Consider the following 18,114-nt stretch of genomic DNA (forward strand, 5'->3'; position numbering starts at 1 on the left):
AGCTCTGCACGAAACGCCAGGATGACGGGCTCACCTGAAGCACAAGAATGTTGCCACTGCGATTGTTTGCTATTGGGAAATATAGATTTTCCACTAAAACAGTTAATCCAAGTCAGCCCATTGCCACCAGCTTTCAAGTAATGCCATCATAAAACTGTATGTCATTGAAATTTCCACGTGCTGCCATGCCAGATGCTTTTATTCTGATTGCATCCACTACAGTGTAGCTGGTGTTAGAAACAGTCGTTATGCTAAATCAGTGACTGAAATACTGAAGCTCATCTTACACTTTTACCCAAATAAAACATTTTCCAAAACAAAACATGACTCACATTTAATAAGCTGCAGTTCCAATCTATTAGAATTCATCAGACAAATTCTACTGATTTATATGTGATCACTGGTCTCTGATGCTAGGCTTAGCTCTCATAATGTGTACTATTTTAATTTTTCCTTATGATGCACACTCGAAGATTGCTCCAAAACACAAGGTCTTTTGAAAGATCTGCAGTGGAAAACTACAGCAAGGTTTTTTATAGTAAGCAGTGGATTCTTCCTTGTTGAACATCCTTTTAGATTAAGTTGATATTGGACTTGTTTTATCATGTATATATATATATATATTCCCCTCTTCTGTTAGGCATCTTCTCAAGGTCCTTGGGAATCCTTTGCACTTTTCGCACCAAATAAGTCAGTTTTTTCTAAAGGCACATTTATATCTCAAGAGATTAATCTCTGAATTGTACAGCAATGATAAAGTCTGCCTGGTGAAAGCATGTGAATTAATATCAGAGAGCAGCACTAAATGTGCTTCTTTGATCTTAGTGGCAGCTACTACCACTATGAGAAAGACTGATGTCCTAATCCACCAAATGATGGCAAAGAGACAAAAAGAGGGGAAATGCAGACTCCTCTCAAGGTTTTGCGTGTTTTGAGTGTCCGTGTGTGTACGTATGCATGCATGTATGACCAGAGGGTGCATGCGTGGTGGCAGTGGGTGCAGTCACACTCTGGCTCTGCAGTGTGACTCATCTGCCAGCTCATAGCAGGGCTCAGCAACACACATCCACAGAAAGGTGCCACAGCGGAATGCCGCTCTGTGAACTCAGGACTAGAGCCACCCAAGGAAAAGGACATGAACAAAGGGTGTTCAATGCTGAAAACATCTAAACAATAGCATAGTGTGTTTAAAGTATGTAAAGAGATACCAGTACATGTGGTCGATACTCCTGGCATGCATGTAAGCACACAGGAAATACAACCCTCACACAGATATCTGCATGTGCAAGGTAAAGAATCCTCCCATGTCTCCACAGAATGTAACTGATCAGCTCTTGATGGCCACTAACTTTCTGACATCTTCACTTCCCTGTGTGTATGAGTAAGTGTATGTGTGGGTGTCTGTTCTGCTTGCTTGTGCCCATCCTCCCATTTTCTCAATGTTAAACTCTCCATCCAGCTCAGCGAGCTCCATCACCTATGACAGCTTTGATCAATGGGTTTGTTTGATCTTAGAAGTTTAGAAATTTCAGTTTATTGGTAAGTAAATCAGATGAATTCAAGAAAGTATTTGACAGGGAGGTCCGATGGTGTCTGATCCATTCGTCAATGAGAGTGACTCAGTCCTCCATTATTGTATCTGTAAATTAAAAAAAAGCGTCTGGTTGGGGGCAGGGATTTCTGCTTTTAGAGTGTTTGTTCTTTAGCTCAATGCTCTGCCTTGAAGTGCTGGCAATCATCTGCCTTGTTGAGCTGCTTTTGAACAAGATGCTAACACCAAAACACTGCCAAGAGAACTGGTCTGCTGCTTGCTCTGACCTTTGGGTTTCCCAAACAAAGCAGAATTACACAAGTATCGCATGCTAAGTGTAAGTATCTATGTCTCCGTGTTAAGATGCTGTAATTTGCCAGAGGAGGTTTACAGCACACTGCTCTCACTGTGTCCAAGCATTCATGAAAGAAAATCCGAAGTTTTTCTAGAGATTAGTAATTCAGCTTGGGATCAAATGTAAGACCAGTGAAACAAAAGAAAAAAATCTTTGTCTTACGTATCCACATGTCTTGGCTTTGAAGTTTTGCATTTGGCGGTCCAGAGTTCAGCTGTTGCTTTAGTTCCTATCTCTGATATTTGTGGGTACGGATGTTCTTGATGGAATTTAAAATTCTACGGTTGTTGTTTTTTTTTAGTAACCAGTAACAAGTTTATTTCTCTGCCAAGGTAGGAGCTGAAGCATGCAATTGTTGCTGTTTGTTCAGAGCTTTTTTGTATCTCAGCAGTAAGAGACAGAGAGGAAATAGACCTATATGTGATGAAATCTATGCCAAACCAATATATCTGAAATGCAAATGTGATGGAGCAAAAGCAAGTGAAGTGGCATTAGACTGAGATGAATGTCAACTAACACAATACCCTCTGGAGGCGGTTACCTTCTATCACTGACTAATAACTTTTAATAAATTCCTGGACAACTTACTAAAATCATCCATCAGTCCTTTTTCTATACCCGCCTAATCCAACTCAGGGTGACGGGAGGACTGGAGACTATCCCAGCTTGGGCTAAGGCAGGGTACACCCTTGATGGATCACCAGCTCCCCAATTACCTTCAGATGTGTAATTTTGGATGATGGGAGGAAGCCAGAGTATCTTGAGAGAATGGGGAGAACATGCAAACACAGAAGGGCCCCCGCTGAGATTGGAACCAGGAACCTTTTTTGCTGTGAAGCAACAGTGCTAACCACCACACAACTGTAAAGCCTTAACCAAAAACCAACCATTGTTTTTTTTGCCATCCTTAGATTCAAAGGGTACCGACTTTCACATTAGGTTCCTTGAATTAAAATAATACCAACGCACCCATAGGGTCCCACACTCAGCAGACTTCCACATTCTCAGGTGTAGCCTGCTTCTGTTTATGCTCAGGGCCAGGTGAGGCCCTCCTCTGCCTCTGTATCTCACACTTACAACACTGCTGTGTCTCTTTTTCTGTGCTCATCACTCTTTGACATCTCTGCTGTAGGCTTGAGTTACTTTTCTTACTCCCCATCTCTCCCTTTCATTTGCAGAATGCTTCAGGGAGCCACCCACACCAATCAGCGACAGCATATGATCCTCTTACACACACACATACATACACTCACTCACCTACACCATATATTGCAGTTGACTGAAAGCTGAAAGTACCAGCTTGTGTGTGTTTATATATACACCAAGTCCAGAAGGCCCTTGAAATATGCACAGCAGTCCCATGCATAATACATGGGCACAGCAGGAGAAAAGAACTTGTGAGCCGAGTGGATCTCCGCCTCTCCATCTCCTCACTCCACCCCTCCCTTCCTCCTCTCTCCTTTCTACTCACGCTTTCTGTTGCTGTGCATGTGTCTTAAATAACAACTGTCTTTCAGGGTCATTTGTGGGTCAAAAATTGTGATGGAGGGAACGCATGAAGGCCAGGCAGAAAGATAGATTGATGGCAACAGGAAATAGAATAAGGTGAGACCACACAGTCACACAGAAAGACACATTTTTATGCTTGGCGGGAAGATATATAATCCAAAGAGAAAGGAGACAAATGATTCAGTGTTTTCACTCAGCTGAGACCAAAGCAGCTGGCAGTTTCAACAGGATCACTAACTTTACAGGCTGACTGTCAAAAGGTCAGACAATCTGCAGACACCACAGAATGCTGAGGCAACATACCTGTAGGCTTGTCTTTTACCTTCAGAAAGTGAGATGCAGCTCTTAGAAAGCAACTGCACTTGCGTGGTGCTTTTTAGCTGTTATATTTAGATCTGTTGAGTAGCCTTATGCAAGACTTACAAATGCGTGAAACCTCTTTAATAGATAGGTTTAAAATCGATCCCTCGCCGACCATTTCGCATATAGCAACTAAATCTGCAGTTTTCAAAGTCAAATCTGAGTCATGGGTTTGTGTCTTTGACTAATAATTTAAATCACTGATGTGTGGAAGCCTTATTTTTAGTCCATTAACACATTAAGATTTAAGGTGTCCTTTAAAAAAGTACTTTTAAATCTCGGCAACCTCCTAAAAGCTTTGAATTTTCTGGTAAACTTGACAAAATTGCCAGTCAGCACTGTTATAGGAACAGTTGAGTCCAGCTCTCATCTGTACTGTCCCATATAACTGGATCACAGTCCTTGTCCCAGTACACGTGCATGAGAGTGGAATTGAATTATTAATAAAGTATGTTCGCCACCACAACACAACACAGTGGACTGTGTGAAAGAAGATTCAAGATGTTCTTCTGCCTTTAGGTTTCTCTGTGGGAGACCATTGTACATGTAAGCACAGCTGAATTGTCTTTAAGTTACTTCATGCCTAAGCTGTCAAAAAAAGTTTAGATTTAGAGAACAAAGAACAAACTCACCATGACTCCAAACAAAAAAACTCATCTGCAGATGGTTTTCTGGTCAAGAACGACATGAACTGTCAAGCTAACAACTGTTTTAACTAAATGCAAAACTTTCAAAGCTAAAACAAATGAGCAAAAATGTGCAACAAAGCTGAAAGGACAATGCTTCACTTGCAAGATGATACTTGTGTCATGTTTTCATGGCGCTCAGGAGAGAACATTTATAGAGGACTCATGGACAAAAGTGCAGGGAGCGACTTACAATGAGCTGTTTGAGGCCAGTGAAGGACTGCTCCACAGAGTTGGCAGTGAGAACCTGACGCTTCATGGCTGCCTGCTCTCCAAGGAGACGAATCATTAGGTCTTTTACAGCGTCGCCCTGGATCAAAGAACATCCATTAAGAATCATTTAAAAGGCCACAATGGGACCACACCAATAAAAGGCATGAGAGTTGATGCTGGTATTTCTAACAATCAATTTGAGCTTTAACTGCAATTTTCTTAGGTCAACAGATCAGGGTGAAAATAGACATTTGTAGCAACTCTGAATGAGATACACTGGACCAAAAGCAACAAAAATAAAAAGGGAATTAATCAAAAACAATATCCATCTCTACAAGGGAGAACAAAAAACTGCAGAATACAGAAAGTGTTTTCTTAAAGAAACTTTAAAGTAAAACTAATTTGCTTACTTAAAACTGGTTCTTTGGGGAAGATAATGGAAAAATCCTTGATTTTCATTCATTTATTCAAGCAGGCAATCAAACACATTCTGAGGCGATAATGAACACAATTTGAGCCATAAGATTCCCCTGAATAATAAGTAAACTTATGTTTCATCTGTTATAACAGATAAATGAAGCTGGTGAAGGAACACTGAGGATGTTTCTAAAAATATACCTTGATCTGTTGACTGTGGAGTGAGGAAGAGAACAGGTGTGTGGATTTAAAGATGTTTCGAAATTATGGAGAAAAGTGAGAAAAATGTCTTATTGCGAGGAAACAAAAGAAAAAAATTCAAATCTGAGTTATTAAGATGGGGCTCCAAAACGCTACTTATAAAAAAAACAAAAAAAAAAAACATGTTTTAGCACAATAATAAGATACAGAAAATCCACAAAGATGTGTAAAGCATCAAGGCAGCCACCGAGATTAGCAGAACTTTTTCACTGAGCATTTTCGCCAGACCTGCGACCTAAATCACTAATTCACTTAACTAATTTTAGAAAATTGCTCATTAGCATTTTCTGTAATCAATTTAGTGGTTTAATTAAGCAAAATCTGAAAACTTTCTTAGGTTTTAAGCCTCCTATATAGCAGTAGTAACATAATTTTGGTTACCCAAAGCATCAATCTCTTATATGATTTGCAGTTTATTTGATTATACATATGATATGACATATGATGAGTGTTCCTTTTTAAATAGTTCTCTCTTTGACCAAACATGAAAATATAAAGTATAGAACTAAATCACAGGCTAAGCTTCATTAGCCATGATGTGTAAAACAGCTGGAGTGAACCTTTAAATAAAGACACACAGTGATGTACCGCTGACTGTAAACAAATATTGTATACTTCTTCAGGGCTTGTCCTACCTGCAAGTTGTCAAACTTTAGTCCAGGCATGGTGAGTTTGTTTGTCTCCACATAGGCTGGGCTGTACTGCTGAGTGGCAACGGAGATCAACACCTTCCTTGTCTCCTCACATGGCAACCAAGCATCATGACGCCTGTCCACCTCACTCAAGCTCAGTGCTGTTGCAAACGGGTCGTCGCTGCCTGAAAACACAGCCTGGAGCTGAGTGAAGGGCTGTGCTTGGGAGGCTGAGGTTGAGACTGGGGGTTGAGTTGGCGCTGGGACGGTCTGGGCTGGAGGAGGTAGGGGCTTGGTTGATTCAGTAGGAGCAGGGCCAAACACTGAGCTAGGAGTGGGAGCACCAGAGTCCAAAGGCCCTCCTGGGGTGGAGATGGAGGAGGAGGTGGAGGACAGCTGGTGCTCAGGTGTATGAGCGATCGGTGCAGGGCCCGCTCCAGGAGGAACCTCTGCATTAGGGTTGGAAACGGAGATGAAGGAAGATGGGACAGTAAACGAATCAAAGAAGTCAGAGGCTGGATTGGTCTGTCCGTTGTCAGCGAAGAACTTACTGAGGCTTGGGCTAGGCTGACACACTAGCGGGGCAGTCAGCTTGCTGGGTGTCACTGCCTCATCAGGTACCCCACCACTCCCCATGCTAAAGCTGGGGGACTTGATAAGGGTGGGCTGAAAGCCATCGGGCAACAGTGACTTCGGTTGGGTGCCCTGACTGAATATGGTGCACACTGGCACAGGCTCATCTTTTGGGGTAGTCCCTTTGGTTGTCTGAGATTCTGGTTCCTCACTCCCAATAACCGATTCACTCTGAGTGTCACATTGGGGTGAAACACAGACTGTGACTTGCTCTTGTGTGTCCATCTGCTCCTTTGTGTCCTCTTCTGAACATTCTTTTTCCTCTGAAACCTTAATCTCAGTCGTGTTCTGTCCAATTTCCTCTTCGTCCTCTTTGTTTCCTGAGACTGCATCCTCCTCTTCGCCTCCATCCAGAAAAGAGTCAATAGGTGCCACATCATCCTCCTCACTGTTATTAGGCGAGTCAGAAATCATGACGCTCTCCATCATCTGGTCATTGAGTCTGTCCATCAGGCTCTCTGAAGGTGTGGCACTGCTGTTCTCCTGAGGGGTGACAAACTCCCCGCCTAGGTCAATGCTGTCCTGTTGGGGTAAGACGTTGTCTATGGAAGGGGTCTTGCTGGTTGTTGCCTCAGAGGGGTCTGGAGCTGAAGCTTCCTTATTGACATCTTCCACTGTGATGTCTAAAGTGACAGGCCGCTGGGCATGAGCCTCCCCTGTGTCCATCATACTGTTCTTGGCGGTTTAAACACAGCAAAACAATCACTTTAATGTCAATACTAGATTACATTAGTTGTAACACACCTGACTGTAGCTGCCCGAGTCACTTCCTGTCATTACATTCCAGTTATTACTAATGACACACTATCATCATCAGGACTGAATTCCAGCTAAGGTTATCAATCCAGTCTATAGACTTCTCTTCGCGTTTTTAATTCATGATATAGCGAGAGACTGTTTCTGTTTGGTAGCAGTTATTTCGGTAACGTTGCATTAGCCGTTTAGCTATCGTAAGCTAGCCTAACTGAGTAGGTAGCTGCAACTGTCATGCTCTGCTAAATACTGTCCACCTTTTAAAATTAACGGAATATACTGCACATGTTTTACACAGTAAAACGGTTAATATTAAAAGCCGAAACACAAACAGTTACGACGCTGTTTTCTTACCTTACCGCAGACTGACAGATGGAAACGTAGTGCGCATGCTCCAAGAACGAAAGCGCCACGTACAGTACTCCAGATGGGACAAACTTAATTTAAGGGACGTATCAGCTATTCTCGATGATCATATACGTAAAATTAAAAGCCGGCGCAACGTTACACGACAGTCGTTACGTATCTTAGTCGTACGCATTTTCCTTTCTCATCTTTTTAAATCGCGGAAGTCCTGCTACTGTTTTGTTTTAGAGCAATACGTAGCAGAAATACTGTGTTTTTTCAGGATTTTTAGTTTGACAGCAATTTTTGAATAATAAGGAAGCACTGGAAACGAACTTAAGAATGGAAGACGACGCTCCCGTCATTTATGGTCTTGAATTTCAGGTGCACATCGCTTATTCACTGTCACACCATTCATTACTATCCGTACCAATATTCTGTTCGGTTCTATTTCTTTCTGTACTGTTCTGCTCTGTTCTCTGTTCTTTTCTGCCATGTTCTGTTCTTTTTTAATGCAGTTTTGCTTTGTTCTATTCAGCGATGTCCTGTTCAGCTCTTTGTTTAATGTTTTGTTCTGTTTTTGCTCTTATTTGTAAAATTCGGTGCTTTTTGTTGTGTTCTGCTCTATTCTCGTCTGTTTTATTTTGTGCTCTTTAGTTCTGTTCTCCTTTTTTATTTTTAAATTGGTCCCGCTCTCTTTTGTTCTGCTCTATTCCATTCTATGTTATTCTATTAACTTGCCTGTTCTGTTGTACTCTGCAGGCACGTGCACTCACTGCCCAGACAGCTGAGACTGATGCTATTCGTTTCCTCGTGGGCACACAGTCACTTAAATTTGACAACCAGGTGAGAAAAACAGTTCAAAGTCTGACACCACATTGAATGTAGATCATATTTATTCGGACATGGTAGTAACCTGAAATTCTAGGGGTTTAGAAACGGCTTAAAACACCAGAGCAACGTTTAAGTTAAAGAAGAAATATGTAGGATTTCTCACTATTCTTTGTATATTGAGTAATTAATTTCAACAACATTTGTATCACTGAGATTGTTTACTGTACAAAAGATGAGATGTGCAGTAGCTGATTGTAGAAGTCCTTTTTATAAAAAGAATAGGAAGAATTCTTTATCTGCCAGCATGCTTTGAATTTGACAGCTGCATTCAGTTAATTTCTACGTGGTAAACGTGATAGAGCATTGAGAGATGTACGCGCAGAGATTGCACACATGCCCAACTCAAGGGGCAGCGCTGAGGGTTGGATGCCCTCCTCAGAACCGCTTCAGGCATGAATGTTATAGCGGGACAGCACAACCATTCAGTGACTACGACCTGGATTTTTTTCCCCAGCCAGTCAGGAAGCAAACCACAGGATCTGTTTGCCTGGCATTCAAAACATATTTCCAATTATTCCAAAGAATCAATTTGAAGGGGATAAATTCACTTACTGCAAAAAGTCAAAGCACCTTGTGTGAGCAATTTCCTCAGTATGACAGTTTCTTACCTGCAACCAGTAATCCTACCTAGATGTGTTTATGCTAAACCTGCTTTGCAGTTTCTGTGTCTGTGCTCCTGTATGGTGAATCCTAATCAGTTTGCACAAAAAGAGCTCTACATGCGACCCTTTGAATCGGCTGCATCCAAGCTTCCCATGCATGTCCATATAATCAGTCATTGATACTTTGTAGATGAGTGGATAACAGTATATAGATTGTTTTTCCTATCATACTGCTAATTATTTTGATTTAATTTCCCTCTTTAAAGCATGGTGGAACTTTTCATTGAGGTGGCATATAAATATAATAATATATTTTATCATTGTTGTTATTATTAATATTATCATTTGGGGGCTTTGTTGATGTTACAATTTGGTGGCCAATGACCAATTCAGCAAGCTTAACTGGGGCATAAAATATAACCTGTCGTGTTTTTAGCAGCGGTTTCAACATGAGGTGGTTGCTGTAAATGAAAGATCTTAACAGTCAAACAGTCTCTCAAAGTCCATTTTGGACAATTAAAGGAAGCTTTTATGTTTCTTTTTAGCTTATAATTGAACCACAGGATGTAGGCCTGTAGCAGTTTTTTTCATATTTTAGGACTGCTTATGTTAAAAAGAATAAGCAAACCTAAAAAATGGCTTCCATTTAATCTCAGTATATTTTATATCTCACCTCTTCATCACACTGAGTTGTGACATTCATTTTTTTTTTTTTCAAGCATTCATGTGTGTTTGCCTTCCAGCTGTTGTAACACTTGGTCGGTTGTATTCAAATCAGCAAGACAAAAAAATGAGCACCCCATCAGACGATCAATACATTAAGCTTTAATCACTAACAGGTAGAAGAAACAGAAGAAAGCTGTTTGGAATAGCTTCTTTAAACTTCTTCACTTTTCAGGTAGGGACAGAATATCAAACACTTTTTGCTGGTTGAGACATAGCAGCAGTTCAAAGTGGGCATCTTTTTAAAATTGTATTAATTCTTCAACAACCCAAGTAACAAACCAAATCAACAAATATCCACAATAAAGGAGAAATATAAATATGTATATATACAATAATCAGTGACAAAAGAGTTCATTATGTCCTATCATAGCCATCATTTCATGTACACTTCTCCATACATATTCAAAGCATCAACAGATTATTTACTTTGATGTTTTTCATAGAAACCGCTCCACTTGTGCTCACCACGGATTCAGTCATATTGTTTTCTAAAAAACAGCTCAACCTGTAGCAAAACATGAGTTCAGATCTTGCAAAATATGATAAGAATAACTTGACAGTCCATAAAAGTTCAAAAGAGAAGAAAAGTAAAGAATTCTCACGTGGTTGTTTTGTTACAGTTAACTCTTATTTTCATTGCAGATTCATTTACATTCCTTTTTTTCCTTTTTTCTGTTTACTAAAAAATGTTAATCATTATAAAAGGAATAAAATTTTTATTATTCTTGAGCCAGAAGGGACATCTTCAACCGCGCTGGATTTTTTTCTCTGTCTGTGAAAATGATGGACAAAATCGTGAAAATTACACCGCCAAAAATTCTGACATTGTTTTCATGTGAAGGGAGAATTAAACGACATCTTTATGTAACAAACTTGCATATTGGGTGTTTAAAATGTCATTAGTGTCCCAGACCCTGTTCTTACTTTTTACGTTATCGCAGGGCTTCAGATTTTCCCGTCACTGTGTTTAAAAAAAAAAAAAAAAAAAGAAAGAAAGAAAATCTTTCAATGATGTAAAATATTCTGTTAATACAAATTCTTATCTGCCTTTTTCTGTTCGACTGACTTTCAACAACACGTTCTTCACAGTGGTAGATGATAGAGGATGCAAATCTGCACTCTTTAGAGCGAAAACCAGTGGATGTTATGCATGAACGTATGACATTTATCATCCAGAATGACTAGTTGGTGAAACATTTGTGACCATTGACCAACTGACTCAATGTCGAAGTCCTTATTTTGGCTTGAGACAGATCACGATAAACCTATAGCAGTTACTGTTTATGTTGCCAGTAAACAAACTGATTAGTCAATGAAATCATCCACGTCTAAATAGTTCATCTATAAGTGAAGTTGTTCTGATGACCATCATTGATTTCAACCATTCGTTTCAGCATATCTTCATGTGTACAGCTGCATTTAGGCCGGTGCCATCCTAACTGACTGGCAGATATGTAGCATGCACATCCATCGTGTGTATCAAGCTCTGAAAAGCTTTGTGTGTCAGATTGTTGGTGAAGGTTTTCTACTGAGCCTGTTTGTGTGTGTGTGTGTAAAGGAGACGGAACAAGAGTGTGTGCATGCGTACATGCACATCTTGCAGAGGTCATTACAGAGACAGATGACAGAAACAGTTGGCTCTAAACGGGAGGAGAAATAATTAGCTCTCAGAGAAAGAGGGAGAGAGATCTCTGCCTGAAAAAAGGAGCCTATTTTCTGGCCGACTTCAGTGTGAAAACAGTCTGGCACTGAATGCAGACGCGGTTCAGTCCAAGTCTTGTGTAGCGAGGCTGATACAGAGCTTGTTGGGAGTGGTGAGAATGCATCCCAGTCGATCTGTGTGATTTAGTTTTTCTTCATTTTTAGTAGATTTATATATTCCCCCCCAACTCTGTCCTGCACTCTGCCCAGAAACCCAAGAAAATGAAAGAGAAGGCTTCATAACAGTGAAAGATTGTTAGGCTCGGGATAAATGTTGGCGACAGTTGCTCTGAGGGGTAAAGTGGTCATCGTTCAGGTGGAAGATTACTGGTTTAATCCCTGCTTCACCCAGTCTACATGCTGAAGTGTGCTATGATAAAACACTGATCCCCACCCAGGAAAAGGCAGAGGCAGAGTAGTCAGGACTCGTCTTTACAGCCTCTTTTAGGAATTTTATAGACAAACTCCAAGGAAATGCATACAAGGATTCCAGAAAACAATAGGTTCTTGAATTCTTTTAGACCTTTTGAAACCATTTCTGTGTGTGTCCCCAAAAACTCTGCTGTCTTGGCAACTCTGTGTCAGTGAAAAAGGATGTGTGTGCAGTTATTCCATAATTTATTGATCATTTTGTAAACATTTCCTGTCTTTGCCTCACCTGAGATCACCCTGACCAAGGATTCTTGTCACCATAAACCAAAAACTAAACAGAGTATGGTGGTAAGTAAGTCGATTAATGATTGATATAAACCACTTCCGTACATTCTGAATACAGGAGACATTCGCCCACAGTTTGGAGTATATGAGCGAAAGCCCTTCACTTTGTAATGTGCGATCATATTGGCAGCGAAAGCTTCTCTTATGCTCCTGAGCAACCTCTTAACTCCCCAAGGTCACACTTGAAACTGTCAACTTGTGAAAAACGTGAATACTGGAAGATAACCTTACAACAGACTGATGAATTGAGGAAACATGAAAGAATCCTAAGCCACAGATGATACTGACCTCTCCACATAGAGACTCTCAAACTGACAGCAGCAACTGGCGGCCAAAAAAACGACAAGATTGATCCATTTTTACCATCTGTAAGGCATCCTGCAGCTCACTCAGTCCTGCTGTGTGGGGCTGACTTCTGCCATTCAGTTAAAAATAAAAACGAAATATTTCAGAAAGTCATGATCATCAGAAACTGTGGTCCAACACAGGCTGCAGGATATGGTGTAATACCATCTGTTCACGAGTTTGTCCGTTGGGAGGTACTGGTAGTAGCTGGATGTAACTTCTTTAGATCCCTCGGCGCACTAATACTTCTCCTGGCAATGCGAAAGGCTTCAATCAGTTTGTTTTAGCCACTGTATCAGCATTTCAAAACCCAGTTTAAACATCCTAGTTTTGGTCTAAATGGATTTAACTTAGCCATTACCTAATAAAGAACCTCTGGTGTCTTAGCTGGCTGTGTTTGCATTTAGGAGCTTGCATGTTTTCTTTCTACATTGTTGTGCCAGGCATAGCGATGTAAGACACCTTTAAAACTGGTGCAGTTATTGTTGCTCTTAATTTTTTACTTTTTTATGAAATTTTACTCAAATGTTTTGTTTTCTGCCACTAATATCAAAGAGCAATCGGAGCTTTAAAACCTAACTGTAACGATTATTTATCCTTTAGGATCCTTTAGTTCTTTCAGGGGGCTCAGTTGAATGATGGGTTCGGTCTGTGCAGTTTGCTTTATTCTAGAATCTTATTTTCTTTCCCCACTGTGCATACGTTTGCTGGCTAACATTTGGGAGCTCACTTAGCTGAGTTTGAACTCACATGAAAAATGTTTTTTCGATTGGCATTTCAGCCCTGATGGCTTCTGCTGTATCCATAAGCCTGCTGGCCTCTCCACCTCCCATTAAGCATAATGCAGGGTGGAAATGTCTCTCTTAACTCGCTGAGCACCTCTCAAATCCCTCAGAGACCAATAGTCAGAATGACAGATCGGAGGCTGCTTCGGCATGGCATTTAAGGCTGCTAACGAGATAAAGCGCCCAAGCTTGGCACCTCTCACCCTCTTGCTACTCCTCCGTCCCGCTTGCTGTCATCTGTGCGGCTAAAGAGCTTTAGCTGTGAAGCCCATGAAGTGGGGGGCCGTGAGCCAGCTTGGCTTTATCCCACCCTCACCCCCTCCTCTTCCCAGTCTCCCTTCTCTTCTTCTCTCTGCCTTAATTCCTCCCACCACTGGCACATAATTAAAAGCGCTGGGCTCAGTGCCCAAGTGGCTGAAGGCTATGAGTCACTCCCCAGGCTTGGAAGGATGAGGGATAAATCACCTGGGGGAGGAGGGCTGGAACTTCTCTCCTCTTACACCTGGGTTCATTTGGGGGCACCCTATTACCAAGCCCTCCAATTACCCTGTCCCACCAGCCTGAATTTATTTGTGATGCACCCCCACCACCATAAAATTATAACTTTGCGTAATAATTTTTTGCTCGATGCAGTCCAACTCAAGGTTAATGGCTGCCACGCTAACTTTGAGGAAGCTGAAGGATGCTGCTGCTCCAATGCTCTTCTCCTCCCCCTTTACTCCACCTCCTCTCATCCTCTTGTTCAGCTTGTAAAAGTTCCACTGGAGAGGGGAGTGGAAGTGCCTGGCAGGAGTTATTGTCCAGTTCAATCCTATTAACAGCCCCCAAGGTGCTGCAAGTGTCTTTCTTATAGGACAAACCACCATTAATTGTCTGATCAAACCTTGAGACCTCCACTGTTTTACTGCATTGTAGACCCTGAACTGCACTCATTTGAGGCCCTCGCAGAATAGATTTTCATCTAATGAAAAGAGCTCTGTAAGGAGGTGCTTCTGTTAACTGCTTATGAATAAAAGTTAAGTTTGTTTGTTGAACTTGTGCGCTGTAAAATCTTCACCGCTGTACAGCCAAAGCCGGAGGTCAAGAAAACTCTGGGTTGGAGGCAAGATGACTACTAGACCAGGTGTGAGCAGTTTTTAGTGTTTGATTCTTTCACCCCTGATTTTCTTATATAGGGAACTGTTTTTCATGGGCAGTCGCCAGAAGCCTTCAGAAGTGAGTTCAAGAGAAGGTTGATTTAGAAAAGTTGGGCAGCAACAGTTTTACAGGTTCGGGACCTTACTGTGAACAATAAGACTGAGAAGGCAATACAGCATACATATGTGAACATTCATCAACTACAGATTAAACAATAAGACAAACATTCACATGCACTAAAAGATGGAAACAGACTTAAATGAACACAACTGTAAGGAATGAGAGTTATAAAAAAGAAGGATCAAATAGGAAAACAACACAGTAAAATTATGAGTGGGGAAGAGAAAATCTGGATCCTCTGGTGCAGGCAGAGTGGAGCCTTGTTGAGGTCAAGAAGATAAATCAGTTGGATGGAAAAGAGAGTTTTGTGCAGTGTTTTAGGAATCTGTTGCATGATAATTATCCAATAAGAAACTGGGCCTCTCCTCTCAAAGAGGGGTCTGGGGTCAGATGCCCTCAGTGAGTTAGACTTGTCAACACCCCCAATAAACATCTTAAAGTCTTCATCTGAAAGTATGGCTGTAATACTCTGGAATTGTGGGTTCCCAGGCTCCCCAATCAAGAAGACCAAGCTCACGCTCCTCTGTCGACTGGTATGCTATCAGGTCTATATAACAGTGGTCTGTGGTGTTTTTTGATGTCTCAGGGTGTGTTCAAACTTTGGTTTCCCAGTCAAAGCGGAAATCTCGGTTCGCTTTGCTACCCTGGTTTGCCTTGCCATTCACACTGGCATTTTTTACATGAACCCAACAGATACCTCATAAAAAAACCTGTGGATTAAAGTCCAACCCTGATTGGACGGCTCTCACGCACATTATGCTGACAGATCTTAAAAACTTCCAAAGCAATGTGTCACATTTGAGGAGGCTCAATGTTTTTACAAGCAGAGATTTAACAAAGAACTTTTGAAAAGTCAAGCATCGGGAGTTTCAGTGCTGCACACACAAATGAAGATATGCTGCAAGGAAAGTGTGGTTCTGATGCTTGTACTGAACTATAATGAGTCTGGAAGAAGGAGGTAAGATTGAAATCAGTTCTGTACGTTTCTTTCTTTGGCCCGCGCTTTATTCTTATTTAAATCGAACTGCACTAGAGTTAATTTTTGAAGTGGATGAAGATAAAATCCTATAAAGGGGTCTTGGTTTGCACAAAGGTTGGGATGACAGCGTTCACGTTTATTCAAATAATCCCCAGCAACTGAACAAACTCAAACTAAATGCATGAAGTGTGAGCACACGTTTAACCCAGCGTGAGGTTTGTGAGCAAAAGAGGCAACATTTGGGAGCTGGTGTCAATACAGTGGGGAAGTCCAGAGGAAGGACACATTGTCCAGGCTTTGCATGTCTCGTGCTTTAATATCTGGTTTTCACAAAAGTTCAACAACAAAATGTCATCGACAGCCATACAAACAACCAACGCACATGTAACACTGTGTTCCTAAATGCAAACTTACTCTCGAGGCAGACTAAAGTAGACGTATGAGGTGAGGGTGCCATTAAAGCTGAATTACGATTTGCTCGGTAGGTTTGCTTACAAGAAATGTCATAAGAAAGTATACAATTAAACGTCTGTTTCAAAAAAGCTTTCTTGGATAATGGACCTCATCCTCCGCCCCTTTAAAACGTCCATTTGCCTGGAGAAAAAGAAAAAACCCAACTACTAATGAGCTTTTATCAAATTCCTTTTTGTTACACCTTTTCTCCTCACGTCTCCAACATACACATTACTCGCATGAATCCAGTATGACTTCTAAAAGTGTCTTAATAGCTGCCTTTAGGGCCAATCAAGCTGAAAATCTTTAGTCTTGCAAAGTAGACGGGAGAGAAAAAAGGAACAAAGTGACTCCTGCTTTGAAATTACTGTCATATTAAAAGAGGGGACTCTCTTCTTCTCTGGGGAATCAGAGGAGCGAATGGAGCTTTGAACTGCAGTCGGGGGGAGTGGAAGAAGGTGCATTTTGTGTTTCTCAGCTTCATCCTCAACACATCTTTCCTCTCTGTGCTTTTCTTTCAGATCCACATCATTGACTTTGATGATGAGAATAACATCATTAATAAGAATGTCCTTCTGCACCAAGCTGGAGAGATATGGCACATTGGCGCCAGTCCTGCGGATAAGGCTGTGCTTACCACCTGCTACAACAGGAGTGAGCCCTACAGTTTCCCTCTGTTTTTGGCTCCATTCATTGCCTGATCTCTTTTTGTTTCTTTTTAGCACACACTTAATCCTCCTTTTCTTTTTTGCTTGTCTTATATCTAATGACCCTGTGCAATGAACTTAAATGGCTGGTCAGTAAGATGCCATGCAGCCTTTAAATGTTTAATAATGCCAGCTGTGTTAGAAGCCATATTAAGGCACTGATGGAATCAATACTAATGTGTGAACATGATGAGCCATAAGAGGGATAATGGCATTGGCTACAAAGTCATTGTGCAACAGGAAAATCTAAATGGTCACATGCACATGATCGGCATTTTTATCACACCCCAAAGCCAGAATAGCTGTTGAGCTTTAAAGACACCTTTTCCAAAAAAAGTTGAGATCCTGCTTTATTCACATTAGAACATAGAAAACACAGCAAATGTTAAAAGGGAGACATTTCACTGCAACACATCTCAAAAAAGTTGGGACAGGTCCATGTAGCGTCCCCTCTCCTTTTAACAACAGTCAGTAAACGCCTGGAAACTGAGGAGACAAGCTGCTGGACCTTTGGGAAAGGAATGTTGTCCCTTTCTTGTCTGATGTAGGATTCTAGCTGCTCAACAGTTCTGGGTGTTTATTTTGTGTTTCATGATGCTCCAACAGTTTTCAGTTGGTGAAAAGACTGGATAGATAGTTTTATTTTTAATTGTGGCTGCAGGGATGAAGTGTTCCTGAGCCCATCCGCCCATTTCCTATACCCACTTCATCCTGTTAAAGTTGCATGGTGGCGGGGGCCCTGAAGCCACAATATGTCTCCAGTCCATGACAGAGTCCAAAACAGAGAGACTATAAAACACGCTTGCATTGATACATACAGCCAATTTATAATCGTCAGTTCACCTTGCCTTGTCTTTGGACTGTGGGAGGAAGCTGGTGAATCCAGAGACAGGCCAAGCTGGCTCAGGGACAACATTCACATAGCTGAGGCCCCAACCACAAACCTTCGTGCATGCTGTGAGGTCAAACCACTGAGCTGTCCTGTGCCTGAACACAGGCAGAGTTAATTTCCTCTACAGACTCATAGCAGGGTTGGTTTTCAGGCTCATCACTAAAGCATGGAGGTTTCCCCACAGTGGTTACCACTGTCGCCTCATAGCAAGAAAGTTTCTGGTTTGAATCCCTGTTGGGGCCTTTCTGTGTAGAGTTTGCATGTTCTCTGCGTGCATGTGTGGGTTCTCTCCCTGTACACCGGCTTCCTCCCACCATTAACAAACTAACTGGTGTTTCTGAATTAACTCTAGGAGTGAATG

The 18,114-nt window shown here is 41.4% G+C and overlaps 3 protein-coding genes across 3 annotated transcripts in view; 2 read left to right on the top strand and 1 right to left on the bottom strand.

The window, feature by feature from the left end:
- trappc12 (trafficking protein particle complex subunit 12) overlaps positions 1–7,762 on the bottom strand; it is a 35,041-nt gene extending 27,279 nt beyond the window's left edge. The window contains exons 1-3 of the mRNA XM_072365513.1: positions 7,705–7,762; positions 5,968–7,272; positions 4,635–4,751 (exon numbers count right to left, since the gene is read on the bottom strand). Of these exons, the coding sequence (XP_072221614.1) occupies positions 4,635–4,751; positions 5,968–7,266 (1,416 nt within the window). The 5' untranslated portion in view covers positions 7,267–7,272; positions 7,705–7,762. The remainder of the gene's footprint in view (positions 1–4,634; positions 4,752–5,967; positions 7,273–7,704) is intronic.
- Positions 1–18,114, top strand: part of adi1 (acireductone dioxygenase 1) — a 331,967-nt gene that overhangs the window by 30,393 nt on the left and 283,460 nt on the right. The gene's annotated exons all lie outside the window — the stretch shown is intronic.
- Positions 7,884–18,114, top strand: part of eipr1 (EARP complex and GARP complex interacting protein 1) — a 67,547-nt gene continuing 57,316 nt past the window's right edge. Inside the window, exons 1-3 of the mRNA XM_072365705.1 lie at positions 7,884–8,079; positions 8,458–8,541; positions 16,676–16,808. Of these exons, the coding sequence (XP_072221806.1) occupies positions 8,038–8,079; positions 8,458–8,541; positions 16,676–16,808 (259 nt within the window). The 5' untranslated portion in view covers positions 7,884–8,037. The remainder of the gene's footprint in view (positions 8,080–8,457; positions 8,542–16,675; positions 16,809–18,114) is intronic.

This window comes from Leuresthes tenuis, unplaced genomic scaffold (genome assembly GCF_036924035.1).
Source record: "Leuresthes tenuis unplaced genomic scaffold, fLeuTen1.0.hap1 SCAF_15, whole genome shotgun sequence".
In the NCBI taxonomy this organism is placed as follows: domain Eukaryota; kingdom Metazoa; phylum Chordata; class Actinopteri; order Atheriniformes; family Atherinopsidae; genus Leuresthes; species Leuresthes tenuis.